Source organism: Apteryx rowi, unplaced genomic scaffold (assembly GCF_003343035.1).
Source record: "Apteryx rowi isolate R43461 unplaced genomic scaffold, aptRow1 scaffold_2, whole genome shotgun sequence".
Lineage (NCBI taxonomy): Eukaryota > Metazoa > Chordata > Aves > Apterygiformes > Apterygidae > Apteryx > Apteryx rowi.
The window spans coordinates 637,362-664,577 of NW_020448307.1; the positions used below are offsets into that span (position 1 = coordinate 637,362).

Consider the following 27,216-nt stretch of genomic DNA (forward strand, 5'->3'; position numbering starts at 1 on the left):
GTAAAGTACCGGAACTGCGGGAGGCTAAAGTCACCACACAGAGATACCAATTCTTTCCTCACTAGGGAATCCCATAATATTTGCGTGTCAGTGATTGACAGCTGTCAGACTGAACTGATTGACAGGCCGCACAGCACATAACTGTAAAGTCTATCCACTTGTTATAAAACAGAATACATAAAATGGTTATAAAAGGCTTTTGGAGAAAAAACATTATTTCAAAAGCAAACAAACACAATCTCTCTTAACTTTTCAACTTTAGAAAAATCATGCAATAACAAAATAAAACCAGTATTTACATTCAACTAGACTATTTTTAATCTGCAAGAATGCTTTAAAATTCCATATTTGTAATTCAAACAGTATGTAAAAGTCTAGTTAGTTTTCAAGCAAACCAATTCTCCTCTGTAAAGCACAATCATTTATTGAATATATCAGCAATAAGCCAAAATTTAAAAAAAAGATTTGAGAATACAGAATCAAGTTAGAAGACCAGAGCACCTAGTTTCAAAAAAAAAAAAAAAAATTTTGCAAAACTTGCTCAATAACTGAGTTGTTCCCAAATCTAGCATGCTATTCAGCATTTTTCTCTTCTGTAAGGATTGTTAGTAAGTGAAATTTACATTATCTTTTTACTACAGAATAAATATTGCAGACTTTAAAATGTCAAAAATGATTACGCTTTAGAGGTTATTTTCTCCATTCGCACAACACACAGGGACATTTAAGTAAATGGCTGCACATTTTGATGGTAACATTATTTGATGCCACCTCCATAGTAGTCTGCTTCCCCACTGGTGAAAGCTTGCTCCCTACTATTGACAGTATGGTCAAATGACATTTGGAATTCATTAATCTTTAATAGCTGACCTTTAATTCTAATAAGCAGCAGTTTATACATAGGATATGTTTACTGAAAGATTAGAAAGTCACTAAAGTGCTAACTTTTAGATGGAAAGAGAAGATATGGAAGCTGCTTGAAATTTAAATGGAGCAGCTCATAGAGAATTTTGAGATTTCACTGCCTCCATTGAGAGAACAGAGAAGTAATGGCCAGTTCTGGGTTTTCCAGCCACACAAGACAAGTACCATTTTCCTTTTAACGTGTCAAAATATCATCACTTTTTCAAAAAACAAAAAAGTCATCATTCCAGTTAAGAATACAAGCTTGCTTGCTTATAAAGACTATATTAAAATCAATTATTTAAGTAAACTCAGTTTCACAAATTTAAGTAACTTCAATTCTATATACTCTAACAGCTGGCCAGCATACCTGCAAACTTAAAATCATTAGTTTAGAAAGACCAAAGAAAAATCTGTGAAGCATTTATGTTGTAAAACCTTTATGGAAAGGAAAGGCACATGGAAACGAAGCACTGGCTTTGTCCCGTTTCACTCAGGCTCACACCATTCACACTGCTGGAACTAAAAATCACCTTACCTTCTCACCTCTGGTCTTCGAATCTTCTTTTTCCTTCTTTCTTGCCGCTGTGATAAACTCATTAAACAAGGCCTCTCGATCTTTCATCTTTTCAATTGCCTTGAATCTCGAGTCTTTAGCATGCTTGGCTGCAAATTCACTAAAAGTAGTTCTGCAACAAAATGGCAAGTGAACTAATTTGGCAGAGCTGTCTTTGCTGGGAAGCAGGTTCAGCAGAGAAACATTGCTTCTGCTAAAATATGTGCCAGAGAACAATTGGAAAAAAACAAAACAAAACAACAAAAAATCCACCCTGTGTTCTCAGTATAGAGACGCTCGATCAATGAACTATAGAAGAGAGTCAGGTTTAGGCAGACATATGAAAATTATTGTTAGAGACTTACAGTTTTTTTCATAGCCATCTGCAGAACGTGCAGCTTTAGGATAAGAGATTACAATACAACCAAGGAGAAGCAGTGAACAAACTCAACAGTCTACAAAAATTTTCTTGTGGGCTAGAAGTTCAGCCACCAGCGTGTCCAGGTATTTCACAGCTGTGAAATCTAAAATTTTACATGCATTCTCTTGCAGCCAAACCACGCTAAGAGCGCACCAAGAAAATGATCATTTTGGTGTTAGCCAAGATAGAACACTTACTGAATGGAATTTTCTCCTACAGTGAACATTGTATAGCCTAATCTTAAAACACAAGGAGTTRAAATATTTTAACACTATGCACAGAAGCAGCAGTACCAGGCTTTCAACCTATTATACCTGTAGCATTTTCCTGACCAGGTCTCTCACCTCCTGGACCAGATTCCAATCTCAGATGTGCAGTAGATACAGTTCTGCCACTTACCTCAAAACAAACAAACAAACAAAACCCCAACCAACCCTCCCTCCCCACTACTGTGTTTTTTCCAAGCTTTGATGCAAATCCAGCCCCAGGAATAGAGACACACTTGTAATCATACGAATGTTTTCATCACAGCATGGAAATAATTAGACTTGGAAAATCCAGCCTACCGTTGCTGTAGGATAAATTGAAACAAGAAGAGAATTTGGTAGCTTATTCAAAAAGATCAGAAAGTGAACGTACAGCTTCTTGAAGAACAAGAGCTGTTTAAGTAAAGTGGAACACAAACTCTTGAGCATGTTGGACTGGGATAGATGATTTAAAAAAAGTAGTCTGACACTCACAGAAGTACAGCAATATCTTTAGACAAACACTGAAACCAGAAGACAAAGGATAGGATTAAACAAGACGGTCTTTCAGCTGGAACTCTCTTGCCCTTCTCCTCCCCCCTTAATTAGATAATAATTAGTCCCAATATGACACACTGGAGATAGCTTTAGTTTCCTTAACTGGCAAGATAACAGAATAGTCAGTGTTAGTCTCTGAATGATATGTTAAACTTATCATTGATCTAAATTTTCTTAAAACATCTCCATGCCTCCATTCTTCTCAGACTACAACTGTCAAAATTACTACCCTCAAAAAATCTACCCTCATTAAATGAGCAGACAGGTGTATTAAATAAAGTTATTAAACAGATTTAAAGTCATTTAAAGGTTAGCAAAACACTGGATTCCACCTGATTTCCAACATATGCCACTGAAAAAATTAAGCTGAAGCAAACCAAAGGAGCTGTTATTTCACCATTAAACAGTTCACACCTGGTAAGCCAAGAGATGCTGAAAGAGAATGCTTTAGAGCTCCTCTGGTAACATAAGAACATATTTCATGAACTGCATGCAAGAAAGCTGTGAAACAAACAATTCTAGCAATAAAATCTAGAATGTTAATAAATTTACTGTCATTACTATGCTATTATCACTGCATGTACACCTGGATGTGAAAGGCATGTAATAATTTGTATATTAAAGTAACCAGAACATTCTGTAATATTATCATCAACATACTCTTTAACCAGAAAAATGCCCCCAAGGCCCACAAACTGGTATTTTGTTATGAAGAACCCAACCCCTGACTATTTCTCACAGACTAGTAATATTCTTAAGGAGAAGCAGGGTTATAAAAGAAACCTTGCAGTGGCACATGAGGCCTTTCTCACAATACAGACAACATGCTGGGGATTTATTCAAAATGACTTAAAATACATAAAACATAACAAATTGAAAGTTCTATTGTTTTATGGGTTAGGTAAGTAGAAGCAGGCAAAGGGAGATTTCAGTGACATCTAATCACTTTTCTTTTTTTTCCTCTTCCTTGGCAGTTTTGAAAGAGGTAAGAATTGGAGGGTTAATCTACCTAATACCATCCAACATACTTTGTTCTAATAAAGTTAATGTATATGAATGAGAAAGAAGCTCCTACCTTGGATTAATCTTTGCTTCTTCCATCATTTTCTTGAAATCCTCCTTGGCCTGCATTATTTTGTTTTTCTTTTCCTTGCGCTCCTCTTCTGCTCTGGTTTTCACATACTGATCAAACACCTACAGAAACACCAGTCACTTTGACATAAAAATACAAGCCTGAAGCCACATAAGCTCTAGGAAAGGAGAGAGAAAAATCCCATTTCTTTCTTTTTCTCCTATTTCCCTTTCTCCCACTACAGATATAGACATAGACAAGGTAGGAAGCAGAGTTAGGGAACTCCTTATATTTCAATATGCAAATTCCTTTATTCTCCTGAACGTATGGCATACCACACCTAAGAACGTAATCTGAGACCCATAAAGAAATTTCTTACACATTCACATGATGTTAACATTTTTCTGGGTCATATGTTTAGGAAAGCAGACACTTCCTGTATGCCTGAAGTTCCCCGTTTCCCTACAGCCGTATGACAAAAAAGGCTTCTAGAGTGAGAATTTACTTAGCAATAACAATGTGTGCTCTATGTTTTTTATTTTCCAGTAGTCTTTTTTTAAAATAGACAAATTATTCATTATGCTAATGTTTTCAGGATACTGGAGATTATCCCCATTTCATCAAGTTTTTGTGAGCTCTCTGCATGCATATAATCTTCACTATGTTAAAATATCAGATCTTTCAACAGTTGGAAAAATAAAAACAAAAATAAAAACTACCAACTCATTTCTCTTCTTGCTGGATTTTTCTATTTCCAGACAAACCCTAACCATAACCCTAATCATAGCCCAAATCAAAAATCCCTTGCAACACTCATCACTTAAGAAGATTAACAGGAAAAAATTACTGGACTGAGGATTTTAGTAAAGCCTGTAGTAGCTCTGTCTAGAAGGGAAGTGAATTTGACTTCTTTACCTGTTTTCTTTCTTTAGGATTGAGAAGTAAGTAACGAGGATCAAAAACTATCTTGTGTAGCTCTTTCTCCCATGTTGAAAAAGCAGAGACCTTTAATTAAAAAAAGAAAAAGACAGATTTTTGACTGATTATTAACTTTCCTTAAATATACAGAAGTTGTGCAGTCTTGCTTAAAAACTACAGGACATCTGATGAAAAAGGAGACAAACTTATTCTTAAGTTTTTATCCCTAATAGATGATGAGCAGTGGGAAGCTGGCATAGCAAGCTGCAACACTAATTGGCTCTGAAAATTTCTGAATAGTAACACACACCTAATTACTCTCATTAAAATAGCTACCACTGTGTGACATTAAAAAAAAAAAATCACTACATCAGAAGAAAGCCTTGAAATTCTGTGTTCTTATATCCCATGCCTACTCTATGCCTTTTCTAAATGTTACAAGCTTAAACAACAATTCCGCTATGAAACAAATCACTGGATTGAAACATGCTCAAACTCATCTTAAATAAGCTTTATTAAAACTATCCCACAAAATCCAGTTAATTTGAAACCAAATAAAAGCTGTACAGGTAGCTGGAATCACTGTCATTTTTCACAGTTATTATATAGATTTATGCTCTAATAGCCCAATTCAAAGCAGGTATCAAGCAGACTTCAAATTCAGTTAACTAAACACAGTCTCCTGTTTAAGAATATTCTCATAAAAATGCACAGACTACAGTGAAGCTTACTGCTTCTCTCACATGAGAACATTTTCAAAAACATTAGTTGTGTCCAGTTCCAATTTATTTTCAACTGAGTATTTACTTGAGAAAAAAAAAAAAGGTTAAAAAATCTGTCTTGATACTGTTTAATTTCAATTATTTAGAAATCAAATTTATGCTATAATTGTAACCTTTTTTGAAATATGGAATTTTGTTACAAAATTCATTCACTAATTAGAAGAAGGATGAAATTGTTTTCCTTGCATAAAGTACTACAGGTTCTGAATTAGCCAAGAATTAAGACCTCTACCTGAACCTCTCTCTCTCACATACACACACACACACACACACTTCTTTCTCTGACCCCTCTTTCTAGAAGCATGTCCTTGAACTGTTTCATCCGAGCCTCCAGAGGGACAATGGCTCTCTCTCGAGCTGCTTTAATTTCAGCTTCCATAGCAGCCTCCTTCTCTGAATCAATATCTTTGTTATCATCTTTCCTGGAAAAAATTAAACATACAATATAACTTGAGAAGCCATATGTCTACCCTGAAGGTTAGAAATTGAACTACATCAAAACAGAATGGATGTATTAGATTAATTCAGAAGTGAAAGCTTATAAATCATAAAAACCATTTCTTGCATAGTAACATTTTCAAACTGAAACAGCTCAAACAGCTATTAAAAGTATTCTCAATAACTTCAGTGCCAACAAATGAGTCAAAAAACCTAACATTCTGTTGTATTCAAAGATCTTGTCAGATATGCAATGGATTATACATTACTTGCACTTATTGTCTTATCTCCTGTTTAAAACCATGAGGCCCTGTCAAAAGGCCATGACTACGAAGTTAGCTCAAATTGAGAACAATCATCACAGCAGGAAATGCCAGAACACAATATATATTTTTTTATCAAAGCATTTCTGAAAAAAAGCGTTGTTTGTTAATGTACATTTACTAAGAGTGAACATGCTTAGCCCCAAACACAAACTCCCAAAGTCCTAACTGCAAACAACTTCATAATCACACCTAAAGATACACAGTAACAAACAAAATAGTAAATCTACTTTTTAAAAGAGTGGGTTTAAGTAACTCAGTGAAGTGTTGCATATCACTTTCAATAGGCAATACATACCAAAAGAACTAAACAAAATTCATAATCCTTTATAACAGAGTAAGCTCGAGTCTTTTACAGAATAATTGATAGGAAAATATCCAACAAGATCTTGTTGACAGAACTAAACAAACAACAAGCATCATAAGGAAACTATTTAAGGTAAACCACACTCAAAACATTCCTTGAGGTGAACCGATAACTTCTGCTACTTATTTCGATTTCTAATGATTTCCAAAGGTGATGCTATTTCTTCTATATATGAATTTCAATCCTCCTGAAAGAATATAAAATACTTCAGCTGCTAATGTAAAATAGCAGAAAGGTGACAAATGAGTTCACCAATCTTGTTCCTGTTATTACCCTGCTGAACACAATAGTACAGGCACTGCTCCAACGAAAAATTAGTTTACACAGACCACTCAGTATTGAAAAAAAATCAAACTTACTTGCGCTTTTTAATTTTAATAGGTTCATCTTCATTTGCTTCTTCTGTAGATTCATGCTCTTCTCTAACTGTAAAATAGATTTCATTAGTATTTCAGATTTTAGCTTTATGACAAGTTTGTAACTTACATCTGAAGCCTCCTGCAAAAACAGAGGATAGACAGCTTGCAGTATTAATGCATTCTAACGAAGGATGACACATGTTCTTCAGTCACTTTCAGAAAAATACTACCAGAATTTGGTGGCAGGACTAAAGGACTTGTAGCCAGCTTTGTATTTAAAATGACAAACACTGACCTCTTATTTCCAAGAAAAAGCTCCGTCGGCCTAAATGTCCTAATGAAGCACATTTGAATCTTCCAATTACCTACTTACACTTTGCTCTCCTCCAGCTAACAAGCCTATGTCATCCCAGGATCATTTATTAGAAATCATGCCAGAAAAAGGTCTTATTCTCAGCAGCCTCTTAAGAACAGCCAAAAATAGAGATCATTTGAAACTGTATTCCAGTTGATGTTCTGAAAATTAAATCCTCTTCTGTAAGTGCCCATTCATACCTCATGATTAGATCCTTTCTGGCCCCAAAATATAATTCCTCTTGCTCATAAAACAAAGTCTCTTTTCCCTCTCAGTAAAAACTGTTTTTTTTAAGCCTGTTGACATTTTTAAGTGCATATTTTTCATTAAACTTATTAGTATCTACATTGTTCTAACAGTGTTTTTCCTAAGCAGTCTATAAATCTGCATTGTCACCAGCTTTCTTAATGTAGCCAAGCCAAATTCCAAAGCTACATATATTTTCAATATTGACTTGCAGTTTTCTCATGTTTTTAAATGTTACTAGTTTTAGAAATCAACATAAAATAAATAATAAATTATATTCAGATTTATTTAAGAAGGCAATAATATTGCTCTTACTAAATTTTTTTCCTTCTTCCATTCCTTTTTTGTGAGGAGGTTCTTGAATAATTTTGTCCACATCAGCTCTTCCAATTAGGTCATCTGGTCGGTCCCACATAGAAAGACGAGTGGTAGGGTTGTAGAAGAAAACACGCTCATCACCAGTCCATACCACACACCTAGAAATTTAACAGGCAGACAGGAAATCTTGTTTAGTTTTGTCTTTATTTTTTTTCTATACCTGTTACCACATGCAAAGATTGACATCTGTAAGAGTAACACAAAAAATGCCAATATTGGGAATCTAGATTTCTTTCGTAAGTCACTGAATGTGCATCTACAGAAAGAACTGTAAGTAGACATTATACAAAGACTACTGCAGCTTGGCAGAACTGAATATTCCATAAAGTCATGAATGGTTTGAACCTTCAACTGAAGCCTGAAACCAGCTTCTGCAGCATGGACTGAAACAAGTTGTTTCATAAGCTGCTGAATCACCAAAACCTGTATTTTTTCTTTCCTTTTTTTTTTTTTCTTAAATATATTGTGTACAACATGCCTGCATGTTCACAGTACTCCCACCTCTCCTTTCTGAAATATCCCAGTCTTCCTTTCTGGATCCATGAATCATGGCCTGGAGGCATGAAAACTCAGTCTAAACTACACGTATAATGACTAGCTGCCTATTAACATGCTGCTTGTTCAATTAGCACCAACATAAACAGTACAGAAGTCTTTACCACATGGTATTGGGGTGGAGGAAAGAAAACAGGGGAGGGAGGAGTGGATCCTAGTTTGCATGCTTCTCTCCTAGTGACCATTTGGACAGAACATGTCAATATGCATCTTTCCATCACATTTCAGTAAATTCAAACAAAGTTATTGGGAGGGAAGGCTGACACAGACTTTTCCCATGCTGGGCACTGGAAAGTAATGTTCTACATATGCAAAGATATAGTATTAGTTTACTTATAAACTAATAAATAAACTGTCCCCCAATTCTAATATTTCTGATGTTACTAAGATTTTTCCCAAACAATAGAAAAATATATCAAAAAAACCAAACCTTAAAATACTTTCATGTGAATACTGACTACAACAACTCTCCTGGATAAGAGAGAACATTCAATGGCAAGTACATTTTCATTGTGCAGGTGCTGTTTCAGAGAACTATGAACAGCAGTAGAGAGCAACGTGAAATATTACAAAAGGAAAATCTATGAAAACAAGAGGTTAGAGGAGTCTAGTGCCACAGAAGTTTGGTGGGGACAAACTGTCTATATTTAAACTGTGTTTGGATTGACCATAAACCGTAGTTTTTAACTTATGTAGAGAAAATACACTGCAACTCCATTTGAGAAAGGAATTGATTTTTTTTTCTGACAAGATCACTTGCTATTGAATAAAAGCATTATGGTCATGAACAGATCCAGCTTGTACTTAATGCACAACTACCAGATATTTCTACTCTCCACAAGAAATACTGAATTATTGTTTTTCTCTGCCTATCAGATTTCAAATTTGATTTTACAAATGCTTTTTTATCACAAGATGTGAYAGAATTCTTCTCTAGAAAGACATATGTTTTAGACAGCTGAATTAGATTTTGGGATAAAGTGTACCTGACCTCTTCAATCTCCCCAAAATATCATGGTTGAACTGGATAAACGAAAACAAAACAAACCCAACGCCCCGCCTCTGCCCCACCCTTATCATTAAGATCTTTATTGTGGTCACCCAATCACACAAAGATTATTTACATATATTACAGAAAGGGTAACCTCTTCAAGACATCATACACCATGGGCTGTTTATGAGTAGCGATCCCACAGGGGGAGAAGATTATGGGCCTATTCCTTTCCCAAGGCTTAAGGACAGAAGTTCAAGATTATTTTTGGCCAGTATGTCATACCAGACAAGGAGAAATCAGTAGCAGATGAAGGAGGCTGGGACACACAATCAGTCTGACAACATATCTCACAGTACTGCAGTTAGTATGGGGTTGAAAGAGACTATACAACACACACCACTCAACATCACAAGTACTAGTGCAGTGCCAACAGTGCTGGCTGAAGAAATCCAACATAACTCATTTGAGACAGAAGTGTAACAAGAACAGGATATGCATACACTATCACTTTTTCTGACTATCCAAAGACTTTCCTTGTGGCAACATGAAATTATGTTTCAATTCCTCAGGCCCTGGGGAAAATCATAACCTACCAAGGGGTTCCTGGAATAGGAGTGGTTGCAACAGGTTTGGCTTTCTGAGCTGCTTTTTCTTCTTCAGTCATTTCTTCCTCTTTCGGTTCCTCGAGGAAAAAAAGAAGTTCCAGGATTCAGGCAATGACAATTGGCCAATTTTTAGTTTATTATAAAGTAACAAATTTGCTTTAAACAAGCAAATGTATTTTGAAACAGTGCTAATAAGCAGCTCACAATTATACTTCATCCACACTTAAAAGAGCAGCACTGGAATTTCATCACAGACAGTAATTTAAAACCTCAATTCAGAAAACCTCCAAGTGTTTGCTTAATTTTGACTTCAACAGAACCTTATTTAAATGCCTTCCTAGATGTACATGAATCCTTCAAACAAGGCCTAAATGCAGGGATAATAGTGTAGTTTTTCCACAATTTTTTTTTTATTCTAAAAATTCATTTACTTGAAAATGAGATATGGAGTATGAAACAGTCAAAAGTATGCAATAACCTTTGTAACAGGAAAAAAGCAAGCAAGATAACAAAAGAAACAGCAACTACCTCAAAAGTAAACACAGCAAAGTGGTAATAAAAAGACCCAGCAACTGAATACTGCATTTTTGCTTACTAATCTACATTGAAGTTCACAGAAAACAGCATAAAAATTATTTTCATTCAAACACTTTAGCATCTTCAAGAACTATGCTTTCTCAGCATGACAGAATAACTTATTAAAAAAAAGGTTTCGTTTGTTTACTGCAATGTTAAGAGCTCAAAAATGTGCTGTAGCACTGCAGATATTTTCTAGGATGCGTGTTCCTAACAAACTAAACTTACTAGCTGTACCACATGGAGAAAGTATAAGTTTTGCTTGAAAATTGTTGAAAATAAAGAAATAAAAATTCTATCTATTTTAGTATTTCAAACATTCAGGACAAGTTTAATTTCTTGGAACATGTTAAGGTTAGTGAGAGAACATTACATTTATGTAACTAGCCAACTATTCTTCTGTGTCCTTATGAACTCCATAACTTAACTCGCATGCTCTGTATTTTTCTTTTAAAGCTGATTTTTTCTTAAGTTTAAAAAAAAAAAAAGTAATAAAAAATATATAAAAGCTATGAGGCCAAAAAGGAAGGCTTTCAAAATCACCCCAGGAATTTAAGAACTCAAATTACTAACCATGGTCTCCTGTCAATATGCCTGGTCTACAGATGCATCCACACCTGTAGGATGTAGGATTCAAAATGGCGATACTGACTATTTGGTTGCAAGGTCTTTTACCTCCTTTATAAGTTCTTTTATAGGTTCTTCTTTTGGCTCTTCTTCTTCTGTCTCCATTGGTAAAGGCTCCTCCGTAGGTTCTTTAATCGGCTCTTTAATCTTCTCTTCCATTTTTTCTATATAAAGAAATAATTTTCCTTAGTATTATGCCTGAAATAATTCAAATGATTATTGAACCATATCAGATTTGTTTCTAATCAGTATGATTTTACAAGCACAACAGCAAAAGCACAACTTTTTTCCCACCACTTTCCATCCTTCTTGGCTTTACAATGTCTGTTTATAAAGACCAGATAATCTCCTGTGGTAGGATTACTCAGTTTGGAAATGGAAATCTTGTAAGGCAGCCTATTAAAGAGCTTGCTAAAGTGTATCAATAGAAATAGCTGAAAACCACTTAGGTTAACAACGTTAACCTTTAAATATTGAAATAAAAATCTTAAAACTCTAAGTTTCAATAAGAGATACTGGGGTTTTGGCAAGGAAATTAAAAATACTTTTTCTTTTTAAATACATCATGCAAAAACGATGCTTAACTGGAAACACACTCAATATATATGGAAAAAGGGAAGAAAAGATGCCTAGAGTGCTTCAACTATGTTGCCAACTGCTTTATCATGTATGTACCATTGACAGCAGCTCTTCCACATCACAGTGCCAGAAATTTCCTTTGACTTCAAATTGTCTTTTATAAATAACTTTTGTTAAAACTTATGGTCAGATAATCAACTGAACTGACATCTCTTACTGGAAACAAGTACGTGACTATAAAAAAGTCTATGAGATGAATGTTTAGAAAACTATGTTTTTTGAATTGCTCTAGATTAAGCTAAAAGTTTTTAAATCAGGTACCAAGTGGTAAGAAAAAAAATGAGAAGAATTAAATTAACTCAAGCAATGCAAAAAGCAGTTAATAATAAGTATAGCCAGAGTTAGATTTGTGTAAGGATTCCAAAACCCCTAAGAGACATTTTCTAGAAATTAATTTGGGTGCAAAACTGAAGATCACCTTCAGATTTCAAACACTGTTGACAAAAAGTCAGAGAAAATTCATGGAGAATAAACTGAGGATTGCTCTGTACCCATTTTCCAAAAAAAAAGATTTTATATAATGTAAAAAAAAATACTTCTTTACTCAGCAAAACTGGTATTTCCTATCTCAGAGGCTTTCACTTCAGTAAAAAAAAAAAAAAACCTATTATTTAAATCAGAATTATTAGAAGGATGGGAATCCACCATTTAAAATAGCTAACTGTATACATGTTTCGAATACGTCTAAAGTAAGATTTCTTGTAATTGATGAAAAATTCAGCGGACAATGAAAGGAAGAACTACTTGGGTCTGACTGGATTTGTTTTCCTAAAAGATTTTATAAACAGAATAAAACTCACAGAACTTTTCCCCCTTTACTCTCATTTCTGAAACAAGAACAATTTCTGATCAAAGTAATAATACCCATGGATATAACATGGATTCAAATAAACAATTCACAGAATATAATTTTTGGGGGTGTCAATTTACTTTTTCTCATATTCCAAAGCTGTTATACACTTAGCTTTTCAAGATCTAAACTTTAGGATTTCAAAGATCTTCATTCTTTCTTGGTTTACAGAGGTTTTTAAAAGAATTGCATTTTTTTCCCCACTTTCTATCCTTCTGCAATTGAGATCTTCTCAAGCATGTGAGTATAAGTATCTACTTTCTACTGGAGAGGAAACACATGCATTTATTTAAGTATTACAGCTTTTGGAAGCAACTCTAGAACCAAATACACTTATCATATAGTGGGAAACAAAGAAGCTATAACTTTCAGACTCATAATCAATTCAAATGGATACTTATTATCAGGATATCAAAATATGCTTAAGGGAGAAAAAGCATTAGAATAATTCTTGTCCACACTTTCAAACGCAACCGTTAATCAATCATTTAAGTAATTTTACCTAGTATATAGATATGCTCAAAAAAATCCAAACAAACAAAATAAAAAACAAATGCACCTTTTTCTTTCAGTTCTTGGGGTTTTTCCCATGTTGACTCTAAAGTCCTATTGTTATAATAATAAGTCTTTCCATCTGCTGTTTTGTACTCTGTCCACTCGGAGACTGCCGTTGCTCCAGCCAAGGTAGCAGGTGAGGCAGCAATAGCAACCTGAGGATGGATCATAGGTACAATGGGAGGGGCCATTCCTGGCAAGACACCTGTACAAGCAAACAGACAAGAAACAAACAGACAGACAAAACTCCAGTAAGTGACAGGGAAGTACCTAAGCAGCACAACCTACCTCTTTAATGACTTCGTTTACAAATAATCAACTTATACAAATAAAGTTTGTTTTTAAAATGGAATTGGAAAGGAATTCACTGTTACTAAAGATCCTTCTCGTGTTTTACAATCAGTAGTGCCCATATTACCAGACAAATTAGACAGCTTTTAATTTAGGAGTAGTGTGTAATTCTGCACAGCACAAAGCTTGCTGGTTTTTAGACTATTTTTTAATACTTAAGTCTTTAAGTATTATATTTAAAAAAAAATCTCTATTAGTTCTCCATAGCAAGTAATTATTTTAAAAACAATCTACTCTACTGTTTAATCACCCTGTCATTTTAAAAAAGAATCCTAATGCTCTTAAAAAAAAAAAAAAAAAGCACACATTGGCTTGAAGTAGCCATACAATATAATATGGAGCAAAATTCCCTCAAAAATCTTAAATCCTGGCTTAAAAAAAAAAGTTAACATTAATTCAGTGCCTTGGATAAAACTGATGGGAAACGATATTATTTCAGATTGCATCATGTTTTTGTTTAGTAGTGAAGACCGATTGCAAAGCACATTTTATTTCACGCCCTAAAGCAAAATAGCAAGTAAATATCCAGTGATAAAAAAGCTAGAATGCTACATGATTATTTCCCTAGTCATCCCAATGAAATGGATATACTGAACATACTGAGCGATAACTTCTAGAAAAACAAATTGGCTTTCTAATAAATAGGACTAGCATCACAAGATCACAATTTTGAGCTTTTAACATTTACATCAAAAAGTTTACCTTTTTAAATAAGCAAAAAAGTATACAATATGCATTGTAATAAAATCATTTCAGTAAATGGCTTTTTTTAAAATGTACGATTTTAAAAATGAAAATTAATACTACGACACACATACACGCACACCAACATGCGAGCACAGTCATGTCACTATACATGTGGAAGTAGGAAAAACAAAAATCCACACACAAGAAAATCATAACTAAGAAGTATGGGCATGAGGAGATTCACAATTATTACAGAACTCAATGATTACAGAAAACTGTACTGGATTTTTTTTGTATTATATAAGCTAACACTAACAGTTAATTTGGAAAGTTATTTCCTGGCCAAATACGATATTTGCATTTATACTGGTTTTGAAAATAAAGTATATAGAGTCATTCATTTGGGGAAGCAAATAAATAAATAAAAGAAACAACAACATTCACTACCATGCCAACTTACAGACAAAACGAACTAAGATGGTTTTGAAAATTACCGGTCTTGGTGGTAGCGACTGTCTTTACATACGGGCAGCTGACTATTTGCATCATTGCTACACCTGCAAAATGGATAAGCAAGCATGTTGGAAAGCTGCCATTGTATGTCAGCTACCACTGGGAGTCTGGATGTTACAGATTTCCTGCTACAATTTGGAATGCCACTTTCAACTGGCAAAGAGAAAGCTCACCGGCAAGAAAACGTAAATATTTTTTGCTCCAATATCATATGCCAGATCAAATATAAAACTAGTTTTAAGCTGCTGCAATAGTTTCTGCCTGCATTAAACCAGCTGTTTAGTATTTATTGGGGGGGGGGAAAAGGAAAAAGATTTGAATAAAGGCTCAGGGGTTTAAGTTCATTCAAGGGGGAACTCAGCCCTCCTGCAGGGAAGTAGCACAGGAAAAGACTCTGCTAACAGTGCTGTCTTCTATTGACAGCATTTGCTCAGACAGATCCATTAGAGCAGCAGCAACAAAGAGAAACTAGCAGTCTTTGCTCTTTTCAGTCTGTTGCTGCATTGAGAAAGTAGCCGTAAGAGTGAAAGGACAGATTTAAATTGGTCAGACTAGCAAGGAGTGGTGGGTGAAAGCCAAGTTCAACCCAGGGAAAAAGTTGAGGTGATGAGGGTCATTAAGGAAAGGCTAGAACTGAAAGAAGGGAAAAAAATAAAAGAAAGCAATGAAGCTGCAAACAGAGGTACACAAAGCTGCACTAGGTCAGTGGCAGCAAACATTTTCTTCATTTCTCACTACCCAGAATGCCATGAGCTGGAAATGCTCTAAAAGTAGCATAATTAGCCCTCAAAAAGGTAGCATCATGCACTGCTCTGCTCTCCAGCTCATTAAGAAACAACATAGAAAGGCCACAAAGGGGGAAGCATCTAATCCTCTTCAGTTAGATGAAAAATTGAGTAGGAAATTAGGCAGTAGTAGGTAGGGGGAGCGTATTCCCCAAAACTTCATTTTAGGGGGTGGAAGGAAACTGTGAATTTTTTCTTTATGTTAGTTCAGTTTAAACACTTGGAAACACACATACTCCCCATGCTAAATTATTTCATTTCCATCATCCAGGGTGGGAAATCCTCCAGCACGAAGTGAAATTAAACCCCTGTTCTTATAACCAAAGTAATTTCTATTTTTCTTCATTAGAAATCTAGTATGGCAAACATTAAAAATACTGCCAATTTATTTTAAAAAAAGTTTGTGAGAAGATAGAATTTTAATGTGCTTTACTAATAATTTTAATGAAAGAATGCAAAATTAGCTTTATAAAAATGTATGAATCGACACAAAAGCATTGACTCAAACAGTGACTGTCTAAATTTGTTAGGGGTTTTCATGTCATGTACTTGAAAATGAATGTGAAAATTCGTTTTGTTAAGGAAGTTACAGCATGTCTTAAAACTGGGTCAGTATAAATAATGCCATCTGCGGGATCACTGAAATTGGAGATACTGTAGCGCAGATAAGACTTTGCAAATACCCCAAAAAGTTGTTTCCTCTGCCAAGTTCATTTCCAAACATAAAGCTAACTTGTAACATATGAATTAAGAGAAAGCAGACTTACTTTTTAAGATCTGAGATTACTAGGTATCACTAATCAACTCTTCCACTGCTCCATCTTACTATAATATAACACACATTAACTTTGAAATCACTTGTCAATGGAATTCGTCAACTCTGTAACTTGAAAGTGATCTGTCTGACTTTATATATATTGCTGAAAGCCCCAAACACCTATAGATTATAACTTGGTAGGCCTTTTTGAATCCATCTGTCATTCAAATGTCATGAAATCATTTTAATTCTCTCCTTATTAGGTTTTTTTTGTCACTTTAAAGCATTTTAAAAGTTTCCTTTTCTTTTATGGTGCTTGTAAACCATTACAATCAACTTAAGCCAAATTTAGTGGAAAGAAGTAGACTGATTTTATTCTGTACTCAAGGAAAATAACAAATTAGACTCATTAGAGAAAGCATGTTCTTTGATGCTTGGAGTCCTTCCTATGTATTATGGTTCAGCCCAAAAGGCTTAGCTTGGCATAAAAACAGAAGAGGCCAGATCCAAGACTTGTTAGCAGGAAAGTTGTGAAAGAATCATGTTTTCAAAAATGAGTTTAAGGAGAAGACAGATGTTGTTCCTGTGTCTTCCCTTCTATATTCCAGTACTCACTTTAGGAGAAATTTGGTATTTTTTTGACTGAGAGCTTACACTCATCTCCTTACTGTTTTGATTATTCACATTTTACCTGACAGTTCACACTTCAGTAGATGATTATATCCTTCAAAGGTGTGCAAGATCCTATCATGCTACACTGATCCTTTGCTGGCAAGGTTAGGAATTGCAGTTAACAACATTCAGCTGCCCACCTTTTGAACTTAACCATTTTTATTGTTCTCTCAAACCTCAAAAAATATACAGACATCAGAATTTTCCCTGCATCATTTATCCATTTTCAGTACAGCCTCAAATATTATGCTCAGAATAATATCTTTTTTTTGTCTTAAAGCAATGATTACTACACTGTGGTTTCCTTTTCAAGCAAATTACAGATTAAAGTAATCACTGTTATTTTAAAATACCTAGTTATTTTAAAAACTATCCAAAAGTCTGTCTCAACACAAATGATCTTTATTCCACATATGGTTACAACCAATTAGTAAAACTAATATCCATTTTAACTACTTTGATGCTTATATATCCTTTATCAAAAAGGATATAAGAAGTGGTCTAAAGGATTAGTCTTCATCCAACCGATTCAATGAAAGGCAAAGGCCTCCCTTCGTATGTACTGGATAATGTGTAAAAGGACAGCAGAAAAGAAGTCATCTCTCTCAGCTGGTACGAAGAGGCAAAAACATATGAGGGTGTTGCTCAGAGCTGCTTCTTTGTAATTCTTAATCAGAAACTATGTTGTATCTAATTACAACTGCAGTCTCAAATCTTTTTTTGCAATGGAAAACGCTACTGGACACTGAAAAAGATATTTTTATACTAGAACAGGAATTGAACTGTATCCATGCAAACAAACACAGCATTTAAGCACAGTGCCCTTAAAGACCTCTTCAGTGTTTTCAAACAGCAGCAGAGTCCAAAATTTTGCCAGCCTAAAACTACTTCCTTCCACATCTAAATAGTTTTTTTTAATAAAAATTTAGGAAAATATGATTAACCCAGGCATCAAGGGGCTGCCATCTGTCTAAGATTTCTTCACAACGGTCTTTGCATCCAAAACCTGTAATTTATACCCTAGCATCTTGAATGCCTTCATTACCATCCCCAGGTTAAGCCTCAACTCTTTACATCATCATTCAGCACCATACTTGATAGTTGCAAAACAAGAGAACCGGAAACATCTGACATCAAGGGTAATGCACTTGAACGGTCATGTTTCCTGCTTGTAAATATATTATTTTCTTCTAATTTCTTCTGGCTAAAATCTCTATCCTAATAAATATTCATGCATAGGACTGAAGGTCTAAATTCAAGCAAGTAAAAAAATTAAAGCCATATTGCAATTGGTAAAATACAGTGCTATAACATTCTCAGAGCCGCTTATGGATTTTGTCCAGAAGCTCACTTTTTTTGTATAGGATGACAAGATAGACACATTTGATGAAATGAAGACGTTTTCAGTTCAGTAGTTATGTTTTTCCTATCACTCCCCCCCACAAAAAAAGTTTTACATGTTCAAATGTAGCTATTTTCTACTGTGTATCTCAAAGAAATAGAAGTCAAAAAAAATCACGTTCATTGTTAATTAAAAAGTTTGTCTGCTAACCCTGAATTCTTTCAAAAAATATTCTAAGTGGAGAGGATTCAGGCAAGTTCCATACACRGTGGACACATGAGTGCAAACAAATTGACAACATGGACATGTAGTGGACAAGACAATTACAGTTCGCCAATTTACCTGGAAGTGGAATAGGCATGCCAGGAAGGGGGACACGAAATGGAGGTACCATTACTGGTGGAAAAGCAGGAATTGCTGCAGTTGGTTGAGGTACTGCATGAGGAACTGCAGGAGGCAATGTCTGTGGGACTGGCTGGGGTACAGTCTGCACAGGTGTAGCAGAAGGAGCAGAGGTTGAAACACTGACTGATGGTGTGGCAACTGAAACACCCGAACTTGGGGTCTGGTCTTGTGTGGTAGGTGCTGATAAAAAAACACAAAGAACACCTTGTATCTTAGATACTACAATATATTTGCTGCAAACATACTGGCTCTCTGTTTCCCAACAGATGTCACATAAGCAGATATGCTTAGATATAATCAACAGGAAACTCTTGGACAGAAAAACCCTTCGCCTTCTCTGTAACACTGAATATTTACAAAGAAAGCTGTTTTCAGTTTTTACCTTGTGCCACTCTTTACACCTAGCAAGCCTCTATAGCAGTTGCAAAAGTATACCAAAGGACGAATATAGCCTGTTCAGCAAATAAATGAAATTCTACTCTGTATCCCTGTTCAGAAAAGTAGAAAGGGAACATTCAGAGAGCTTCAAATGGAAAAAAAAAAAATTATGTTGAATGAATAAAGGCTCTGTTTTTTTAAACAAGCATAATGACAGCAGCATGTGCATGACAATAGTCTATCTGGAACAATGCTCATGAAGTTGTGATCCAAGAATGGAAAATGTCAATAAAAATATCTGTATAACTAAGCAAGGAAAAAGAAGCTGCAAGAACTTTATTGGTCTTCAGTGCCTCCCAGTGGGAAAATACAGTATTAACATTCAATCCAGTAATCCTTGCAGCATGATTGAAAACAGCTTTTAACTGGGACTAGGGCTGCATATCAAAACACTGGAAAATAGCAATTAGAGACCTGACCAATTAAATGTATTGGCCAGACTTGCAAATTTACACTGTTTCATGGAGGGGAGGAGTAATCGTTGTAAAAAAGCAAGTTAAATTTCAAGAAAAAAAACTTATGAGCAGATTATATTCTGGCATACTGTGTGTTTTCTTCAATATTTAATGATGACCAGCTGTGTTCCCATTAAGATACTGATATTAAGGAATTTACATAAAAATTTTTGATGTGTTATTGTTCTAGGAAAGGTAATGTGCTTAGTCTAAAATTCAGGGAAACAGAGTCAGGCAGTCAGTATGTGATTTTTTTTTTTTAAGGCCTAAATCAGATCAGTATCAGACAAGATTGAAGCTCAGCCAGAAGCCCCAGTCTTTTACTGGCTGAGTCTGAGTGCTGTAGAATTTTTTTGAATGATAAAATTTTATCACTTTGGCACAGACACCAACAGTAACAGTTCTTGAAAGCAAAGACAAAGTTTAGCAGGTAGAACAGGTAGAAGTGGAATAGCTTCAGCGTTTGATATAAGGAAATTTTGTGTTTCACAGAAGACGCATAAAGTGATATTTCAGAAGTAGGATCAACTATAGTGAATCTCAGAAGTCTGCATCAGACCAGAACCTAACATTCACCTGCTATCTGCTTGTTGCTACTCCGCAAAATGGTTACAGTCTCTGGGTGATGACACTACACCTTACTTCAATGAAGCAGCTGAACACTGCAGTGTTTACTCAAGGCATAACTTGAGGATTACCTGAATTTGACTCCCTTCCACACCCAGATCTCTAGAGTTTGGGTTAAATGGTAAATTAAGTTTGAGTTGGCTCACCTACTAAAGGAAAAAGGTGAAACAATTCAAGGGGAAGCAAATAGATGCTACCGCCGGAGTTAGCACAGTTCAGTGGCTGCTAACCTTCTGCATACCCTTTGGCCTGACTCACTGTACACATTTTTGCCAGTACAATTACAATAATCAGAAGTGTCAAACAATGGAATTCCTGACCAGCATAAATTTTGTGTCTTCAGAAACCCTGCGCATAGACAGTAAYGCTAATCAAACTGTTCTTTAACAAGTTTACCTCGCTTGTCCATGCTAGGTGACTTTACTCATTGTTTGCTGGTGACACTCATGTGCAAACAGATCTATAGTACATAAAACACAGCTCCACATAGATGCCCTGCACTTTGTTAGCATACGTATGCCAACGTAAGTATGATATAAATTATACTCTTTATATTATACGTATAAATTATACATAAACCTGTACTATGTGCATGCTGCACAAATTCAGTTTCCTGTCCTCTTGAGGCTTCTTCTGCTGGAAGACCCTTAAAAGCATAGGCTCAGCCCATGTAAACAGCAGTAATCTTCAGGCTATTACTCAAAGGTCATCAGTGAACAAGAAGGGTTCTAAGGACCTTTTTCCTTTTTGTTTGTGCAGCTCTACCAAATGGGAACTTATGGGGYGTAGCTGACAGACTAATAAAAATTAAAAAATGACATATCAGAAGGAGCTCTACTGTACAATCAACCAATTTTATGCAGCCCAGGAGCAGCAATGACAGATCCATCCTCTTAAAGCAACAGATGCAATTCTGGAAACAAAGAGGAAATTGCTAAAACTATGACCCCTGCCTCAATTTAATTTTTTGTACGATATTGTTTTAAGAAGTTTAGCTTTAACTGTAGTCAAGGAAATGGATGCATAATAGCTTTGAGATGATGTGGTAACAGCAGAGAGGAGAAAAAATAAATAAAAAGACCTAAAGAAAAAGGGTTGCATAGTGACCTAATGACTTATCTTCTCGAACACAACATTACTCTCCAGAAGTAGCTCAGAGAGGAAAAAAAAGTTCTGGATTAAATACAGTACTTCAAATTCATACTCCACTTTATGTTGAAACAACTTCCTCCTGGATGTTAAGTTTTTGCTGCAGTAAATCCCCCAAAGCAGCACCTGTTCCCCACTCTCTCAAAGCCTGAGAAACCCTCAGTTACTCACTGGAAATTGTCTGTGAAACTGAAGTGGCTGTGGTCGTGGTAGAGGTTGTGGAGGACTGAGTACTGGAGGACGTTGATGGAGATGCTGCAGACGCGGGACTACTGGTGGTTGGTGTGGAGGCACCTACTGCTTGTGCCTGAGCCTGGGCTTGCGCCTGAGCCTGGGCTTGTGCAGCTAGCATTGGTGTCAACTCCGACTGCTGAATAACTTTGACTCCATCTGGCTTAGTCCATGCTGACTCACGCGTACGTGCATTATAGAAATAGACCTACAATTTAAAAATGTCACCGTCAAACAACTCCTTATCTGCAGGGAGAGCATCTATAAATGATCTCGTTCTCCCTACTCTAAAACTAATCAAGTAATATTTATAAAAGGATAGACAAAAACACAGGGTTTTACCACACACAGTCTAGAACCCCCATGTGCAAGGCTGTATATAGCAACATGTTAACAACAGCAGTAAAGACCCACTACACTTTGTTGTTTCTGGTAACAATCTTACCTTGCCATCAGGAGTTTTGTTTTCTACCCATATCTCTTCTGCTGGGGGCATTGTTGGTGTCCCCGGGGCAGTGACAGGCGGCATTCCTGGAGGGAACATCATACCTGGAGGTGGTGGCATGCTACCCATGGGAGGAGGCATAAATGGTGGTCTCTAAAGGCATATAATAATAACAATAATGTAATACAAATTTCAAGCAGAGTTTTCCTTTATTACAGCACCAACAGACAGTACAACCACTGTAAGGTTAAATCTACCAGTCTTGAGAGCTTCTTTAACAACCTGATGTTACCAGCTCAGAGAGTGCACTCCCTGACAAGCCACCACCTATGGCAGAACAGCTGTAGTAAGCATTTCACATCTGAGGTGTTAACATAAATGCAAAGCATCGGAAAAAAAAGTGGCACGAAAAGAAGGGGGTGGGAGAAATAACTCCCTCCCTAAAATAGAGAAAATATCCCAATGCAAGGAAGAGAAAGAATGGAAGAACTGTTCCTGAATAACTGCCACTCAGACATCCCTAGCTGTGAATCAAAATGATTTCTTGCAGTACCACTGAACAGTTACACTATGACCCTCCCAGCAAAAAAAGAAATTATAAGCAAGCATCCTATTTATTAGTATAGCATAGCAGTTGATTTCATTACAATTCATTATACTTCTCAATTACCCATTAAAGTTCTAACTAGTGCTAAATTAAAAAAAAACCACGAAAAATATCAAGTTACATTTTCATTACTGCATCATCAGAAGAAATCCAAAATTGCCCTGCACACCACTGTTATACATAAGCCTGAACACCTGCTTTCTGATTAAAGATGTGATTCTGATTCTGATTACTTTACTTGTTTATTCAGACTGTTCTGAAATCTGCTGTGTATAGCGAGTACAGTGAATACATGCCTAATAAAAAAAATCAGCTGTCAACAAAATCCACCAGGTTCTTCTAACTTATTCTGCACACACCCACAATTGCCCTAATTATCTCTATCACTCCAGATTTAATTTAATTTATGATTCAAAAGATTACCGCTTCACAAAGGCAATACCAAAACAGTTCACTAGTAAAGCTTGTAGCTCTATGCTCATAACTGACAGGCTTAAGAGTGAAATGCACACATGCAGCAAGACTAGGGCTCTGCTGAAGCTAGAATGTTTGCAGGAAATCCAATGTCACAGAAATTGGGTGGCTCAATGTGACATGCCGCGAACACTGACCCTGAGCTGCACCCATGCACTGAGAATTTGAGTCCTACCCTTGGTAGTTTTCAGTGCGTGCCATGTCCTTGGTTTCTGTCTGCACTTGCAAGGGCTTCTTTTGGAAGTTTCCCTGAGATCAAAATTTCTGCTGTAAAGAGTGATATTTTAAAGTGCTCTTTAAATTCACATACCAAATCTGATTTTAGTTAAATACTATTATAAAGGAACTCAAAAGTACATGGACAGAAATAAAAACAAACAGGAAAAGCCATTAAGGTAACTATCTACATCCTTTCATTCCTTTCTTGATGTTTCTTCTCTACAGCTCCTCCATCTGGCCATGAGATGATCTTTCCCTTTACTGCTCTACAATCTGGAAGAAGAATACAGAACAGCTCACTTTTTGCCTGATGTTACTGCTTTCAGGAAAAAAAGGGTTAGATCATTCAAGGGAAGTCCTAGGAGCAAAGGAGGGGATCACAGGTGTACATCAGGGAATGCAAAATACACTTCAGTTCTGCTCTAAGAATACCCTCTCCTACTTCTTCATTTCTACAACACCTCTCAAATCATCTCTCCCATTGTACCAAAATCAGGGTGAGAAGCTAAAAACAAACATGTTCAGTGCAAAGCAGAGCACAATGCTGAAATGGTATGAAAAATTTAGTCAGGCTTAGTGCATAGATTCCATGTACAGCAAAAAGTTGCAGAAGACATGCTTACTCTATGGCATGATAAAACAGTAATGACACAACAGCAGAGAGCTGAAGCACATTTAAAATAGACATCAAACACATACAACGAGGAGACATCAGCAGCTAGGCATGGGCTTCAAATTAACTTCAGATTACTTTTGAAATGGCACTAATGTCAGAAAGTAAGGGTCTAGTCTCCCCTCTCAGTTCGGGTTCCATGGCATGTTCTGACACTCTCCATTGCTTCAGAGCTTTAAAGTTAACGTGTGGCCACATGAAAGTTAAATCCAAGCAACTGGGAAAATGGGATCAGAAGGCACCAAAAGGAAGGAACCACAGGTGGAAATAATTTTAAACCAACTTAAACTGAGCATGAAACCATACCATAGAACAAGGCCCCTAGTATTGAATCAAAGGAAAAGCTGATATTCAGTGAGGTGCGTGGGGCTGTTTACATTCCTCAGCCTTACTGTTTCAGTCTTCAGTTCCATAAGACTTTTGCTTGACTGAGAACGTTTCAATAAAATGAATAGCTACTTCACACCTCCCTGAGCAGTCCAAGTTCTAACAATAGGCTTTATCTTTAAAGAGTACACAGAGAGCCCGAGTGAGCTCACACAAGACTGGCAGACTTGGAAACACCATTGTATTTGCTGAGGAAACACGCACTAGTTTCTTCTTGAAATTTTGTGTTTGAGATGACTATAGCACACAAAACAAGGCTATAGTTTGATGTTAGTTTATTTCAGGTGGAGTCTGGTTTAATCTTTTTTCCTGCTCTAGTGGCTTCTTCACCTCTTCTCATACTGCTCCCTCCATTTTATATAAAACTCTGCAGAGCTACATGGTCAGCCTATCTGATCAAGAGTAATGTGGAGGAAAAAAAAGGTCCTATAGCTCTGCTGCCAAAAAACATATGCAAAGCAGGCCCTAAAATACTGTGAAATAACCCATGTCAGCATGTTCTCTCTTCATCTTGTCAATATCCCTACATTTTAAAAAAATTTCAGACTAAAATTTTCACTGTTCCACCATAAATAGGGGATTTAAACCATTATTTATGAAACATGTAGTATTATTTACTTATAGGCCCACCTGAAGTCCCACACAGTAATTACATTGCCCTGACACACCTACAAAACACTATTCAAGTAAAATATTACTTATTCACAAATGTGTTTTATCTTTTAAAACGTCAAAGTCTCTGAAAAGTAGGCAAAAGAGCTTAAACATACATCACCATGAAATCTACCTTATTTGAGCCCAAAAGGCTCATAACAGATAGCATAATATTCCTGTAGATGCTAGGAAGAGTCCAAGTTAAAACAAACAAACAAACAAACAAACATAAGATAAGGCGTTCACCCTCTGTTAGAGCAAATTTGTCAGCATATCACAAGGGCAACCTGCAGCTAACCAGTCAAACTCTAAGCCTACTCTCAGTTTTTTCAAACATTAAATTTTTTTTCCCCAGTCTGTTGACAATTTTTGGTGGATTACTAATGACAAAACCTTTAGAACACAGTGCTGACACAAAACATACTTGATCACTGATTATATACTTGCTTCTTTTCTCAAATTTACTACTAGCCCATCTAACCAATCCCTTGTTGATCAAAAATAACCACAAATTAGGATAACAATTACAGGAGTGGCTCATGCTGGAACTCAAATGGAGTTCAGTTCAATGTCAGTCAGTTCAGTTCAGTTCTCTGTCAGTCTTTATGCCTGTTCATCATTAAACCGCTATGGGGCTAAAGGCAGAATATTAAGATTATCCTAGAAGGCTGACGTGTACTTCATCTGTCTAACTTCTGGAGTTCAGAAGTCTGAGCATAGCCGAATTACACATTCTGGATGGCCACAGGGCACCAACGTGAACTCGGGTTTTAGTAAAGCCTCTGTTGATGAATTTATCCTAACTACATAAGTGAGTCATCTAAAATTGCCTCAAGGAACTGTGCAGAAGTTGCTTGTACACACATCACATGCATGTATTAGCTTTAAGATACCACACAAGAGTCTTATGCTTTCACCATGTCCTGCTCTTTTTTTCACCCATTTTAAAGGCTCTCCTCTTATTATTTCTATTCACAAAAACAAACAAGAAAAAACCCTAAACCCCAACCCGACCAACCACACATTATTTACCTGTAAGTGTGGAGGCCCCATTGGTGGAGGAATCCCTCCTGGAGGTGGCATTGGAGGCATGTTCGGATCAAATGGAGGACGTCCAAAAGGGGGCCGAGGTGGTGGTGGAGGACCTCGCATCATACCAAAAGGTGGAGGTGGTCGCATGAGAGGTGGTGGGCCTCTCATGACTGCATTTGGTGGGGGAGCTGGGCCACGAAATCTCAGTGCTTGCTGCTGAGCCATTCTGTGGATAAGGCCAAGAGGAAATAAAATTGATTTTCACTTGCTGCTTAATTGTATGATAGATCAATTCTTACAAAAAGAAAAGTGGGGGGAAAAAACTAGTAAAATCAAAAGAACATGGAAAAATGTCAAGTTTTAAGAAACAAAATTAAATGTGCAGCTACTCTAATAGTTCATTCCCCTTCAAAAATCAAATCTATCAATCCTCAACTGTTAAATTTCGCTTGTGAAAATGAGTGACCTACATCTTCGATCAGGACGGGCAGGCATTGGGGAAGCACCCCTTGAATATGACCTGCAACTCCTACTCCCATCTGCGTGAAGATGTTAGACTTCTTGAGCGACAGCTGTGAGTTTTAATTATTTTGTAACGGGAACGAGCGCCTATCGAGGATGTGGACAGGACTCCCTACATCCCTTCCGGGTGTGACCTGCGGTAGGATGCGCACTCTGACCTGCGGTAGTGAAGGGCTAACTAGCGCACTGAACCCGCTGTGCCACCCAGCCCGCTATACAGGTTGCTCGGTTAAGTGTAGATATAGAAAAAGCGTTCACCTTTGGAACCAACAAACGCTCCTCTGCTGCTCTCAGGAAAACAATTTTGCCCACCATTTAGTGCCAGTGCAATACCAATGTTGGCATGATGACTCAAAATTGAAAAAAACAAAGGTTATCAGAAGGTGAGCGGCAACACACATGCACCTCGGGGCGCCCGGAGCTCCTGCGCCCGCTGGCCCGGGCGGCGCCGCGCGGGGCTGGCGCTGCG

The 27,216-nt window shown here is 36.5% G+C and overlaps 1 protein-coding gene across 5 annotated transcripts in view; it reads right to left on the reverse strand.

Moving 5' to 3' along the window:
* The window catches only part of TCERG1 (transcription elongation regulator 1), a 37,743-nt gene that overhangs the window by 9,220 nt on the left and 1,307 nt on the right, over window positions 1–27,216 (reverse strand). Inside the window, exons 1-15 of one of the 5 annotated variants that reach the window (XM_026063305.1) lie at window positions 27,006–27,125; window positions 26,226–26,451; window positions 22,180–22,332; window positions 21,675–21,942; window positions 18,772–19,014; window positions 14,855–14,917; window positions 13,327–13,527; window positions 11,327–11,442; window positions 10,064–10,152; window positions 7,859–8,019; window positions 6,943–7,009; window positions 5,742–5,877; window positions 4,671–4,760; window positions 3,759–3,877; window positions 1,442–1,592 (exon numbers count right to left, since the gene is read on the reverse strand). In XM_026063305.1, the coding sequence (XP_025919090.1) occupies window positions 1,442–1,592; window positions 3,759–3,877; window positions 4,671–4,760; window positions 5,742–5,877; window positions 6,943–7,009; window positions 7,859–8,019; window positions 10,064–10,152; window positions 11,327–11,442; window positions 13,327–13,527; window positions 14,855–14,917; window positions 18,772–19,014; window positions 21,675–21,942; window positions 22,180–22,332; window positions 26,226–26,450 (2,082 nt within the window). In that variant the 5' untranslated portion in view covers window position 26,451; window positions 27,006–27,125. Of the gene's footprint in view, window positions 1–1,441; window positions 1,593–3,758; window positions 3,878–4,670; window positions 4,761–5,741; window positions 5,878–6,942; window positions 7,010–7,858; window positions 8,020–10,063; window positions 10,153–11,326; window positions 11,443–13,326; window positions 13,528–14,854; window positions 14,918–18,771; window positions 19,015–21,674; window positions 21,943–22,179; window positions 22,333–23,435; window positions 23,528–26,225; window positions 26,452–27,005; window positions 27,126–27,216 lie in introns of those variants that run through there. The other 4 variants (XM_026063308.1, XM_026063306.1, XM_026063307.1 and 1 more) reach the window with 4 other exon arrangements.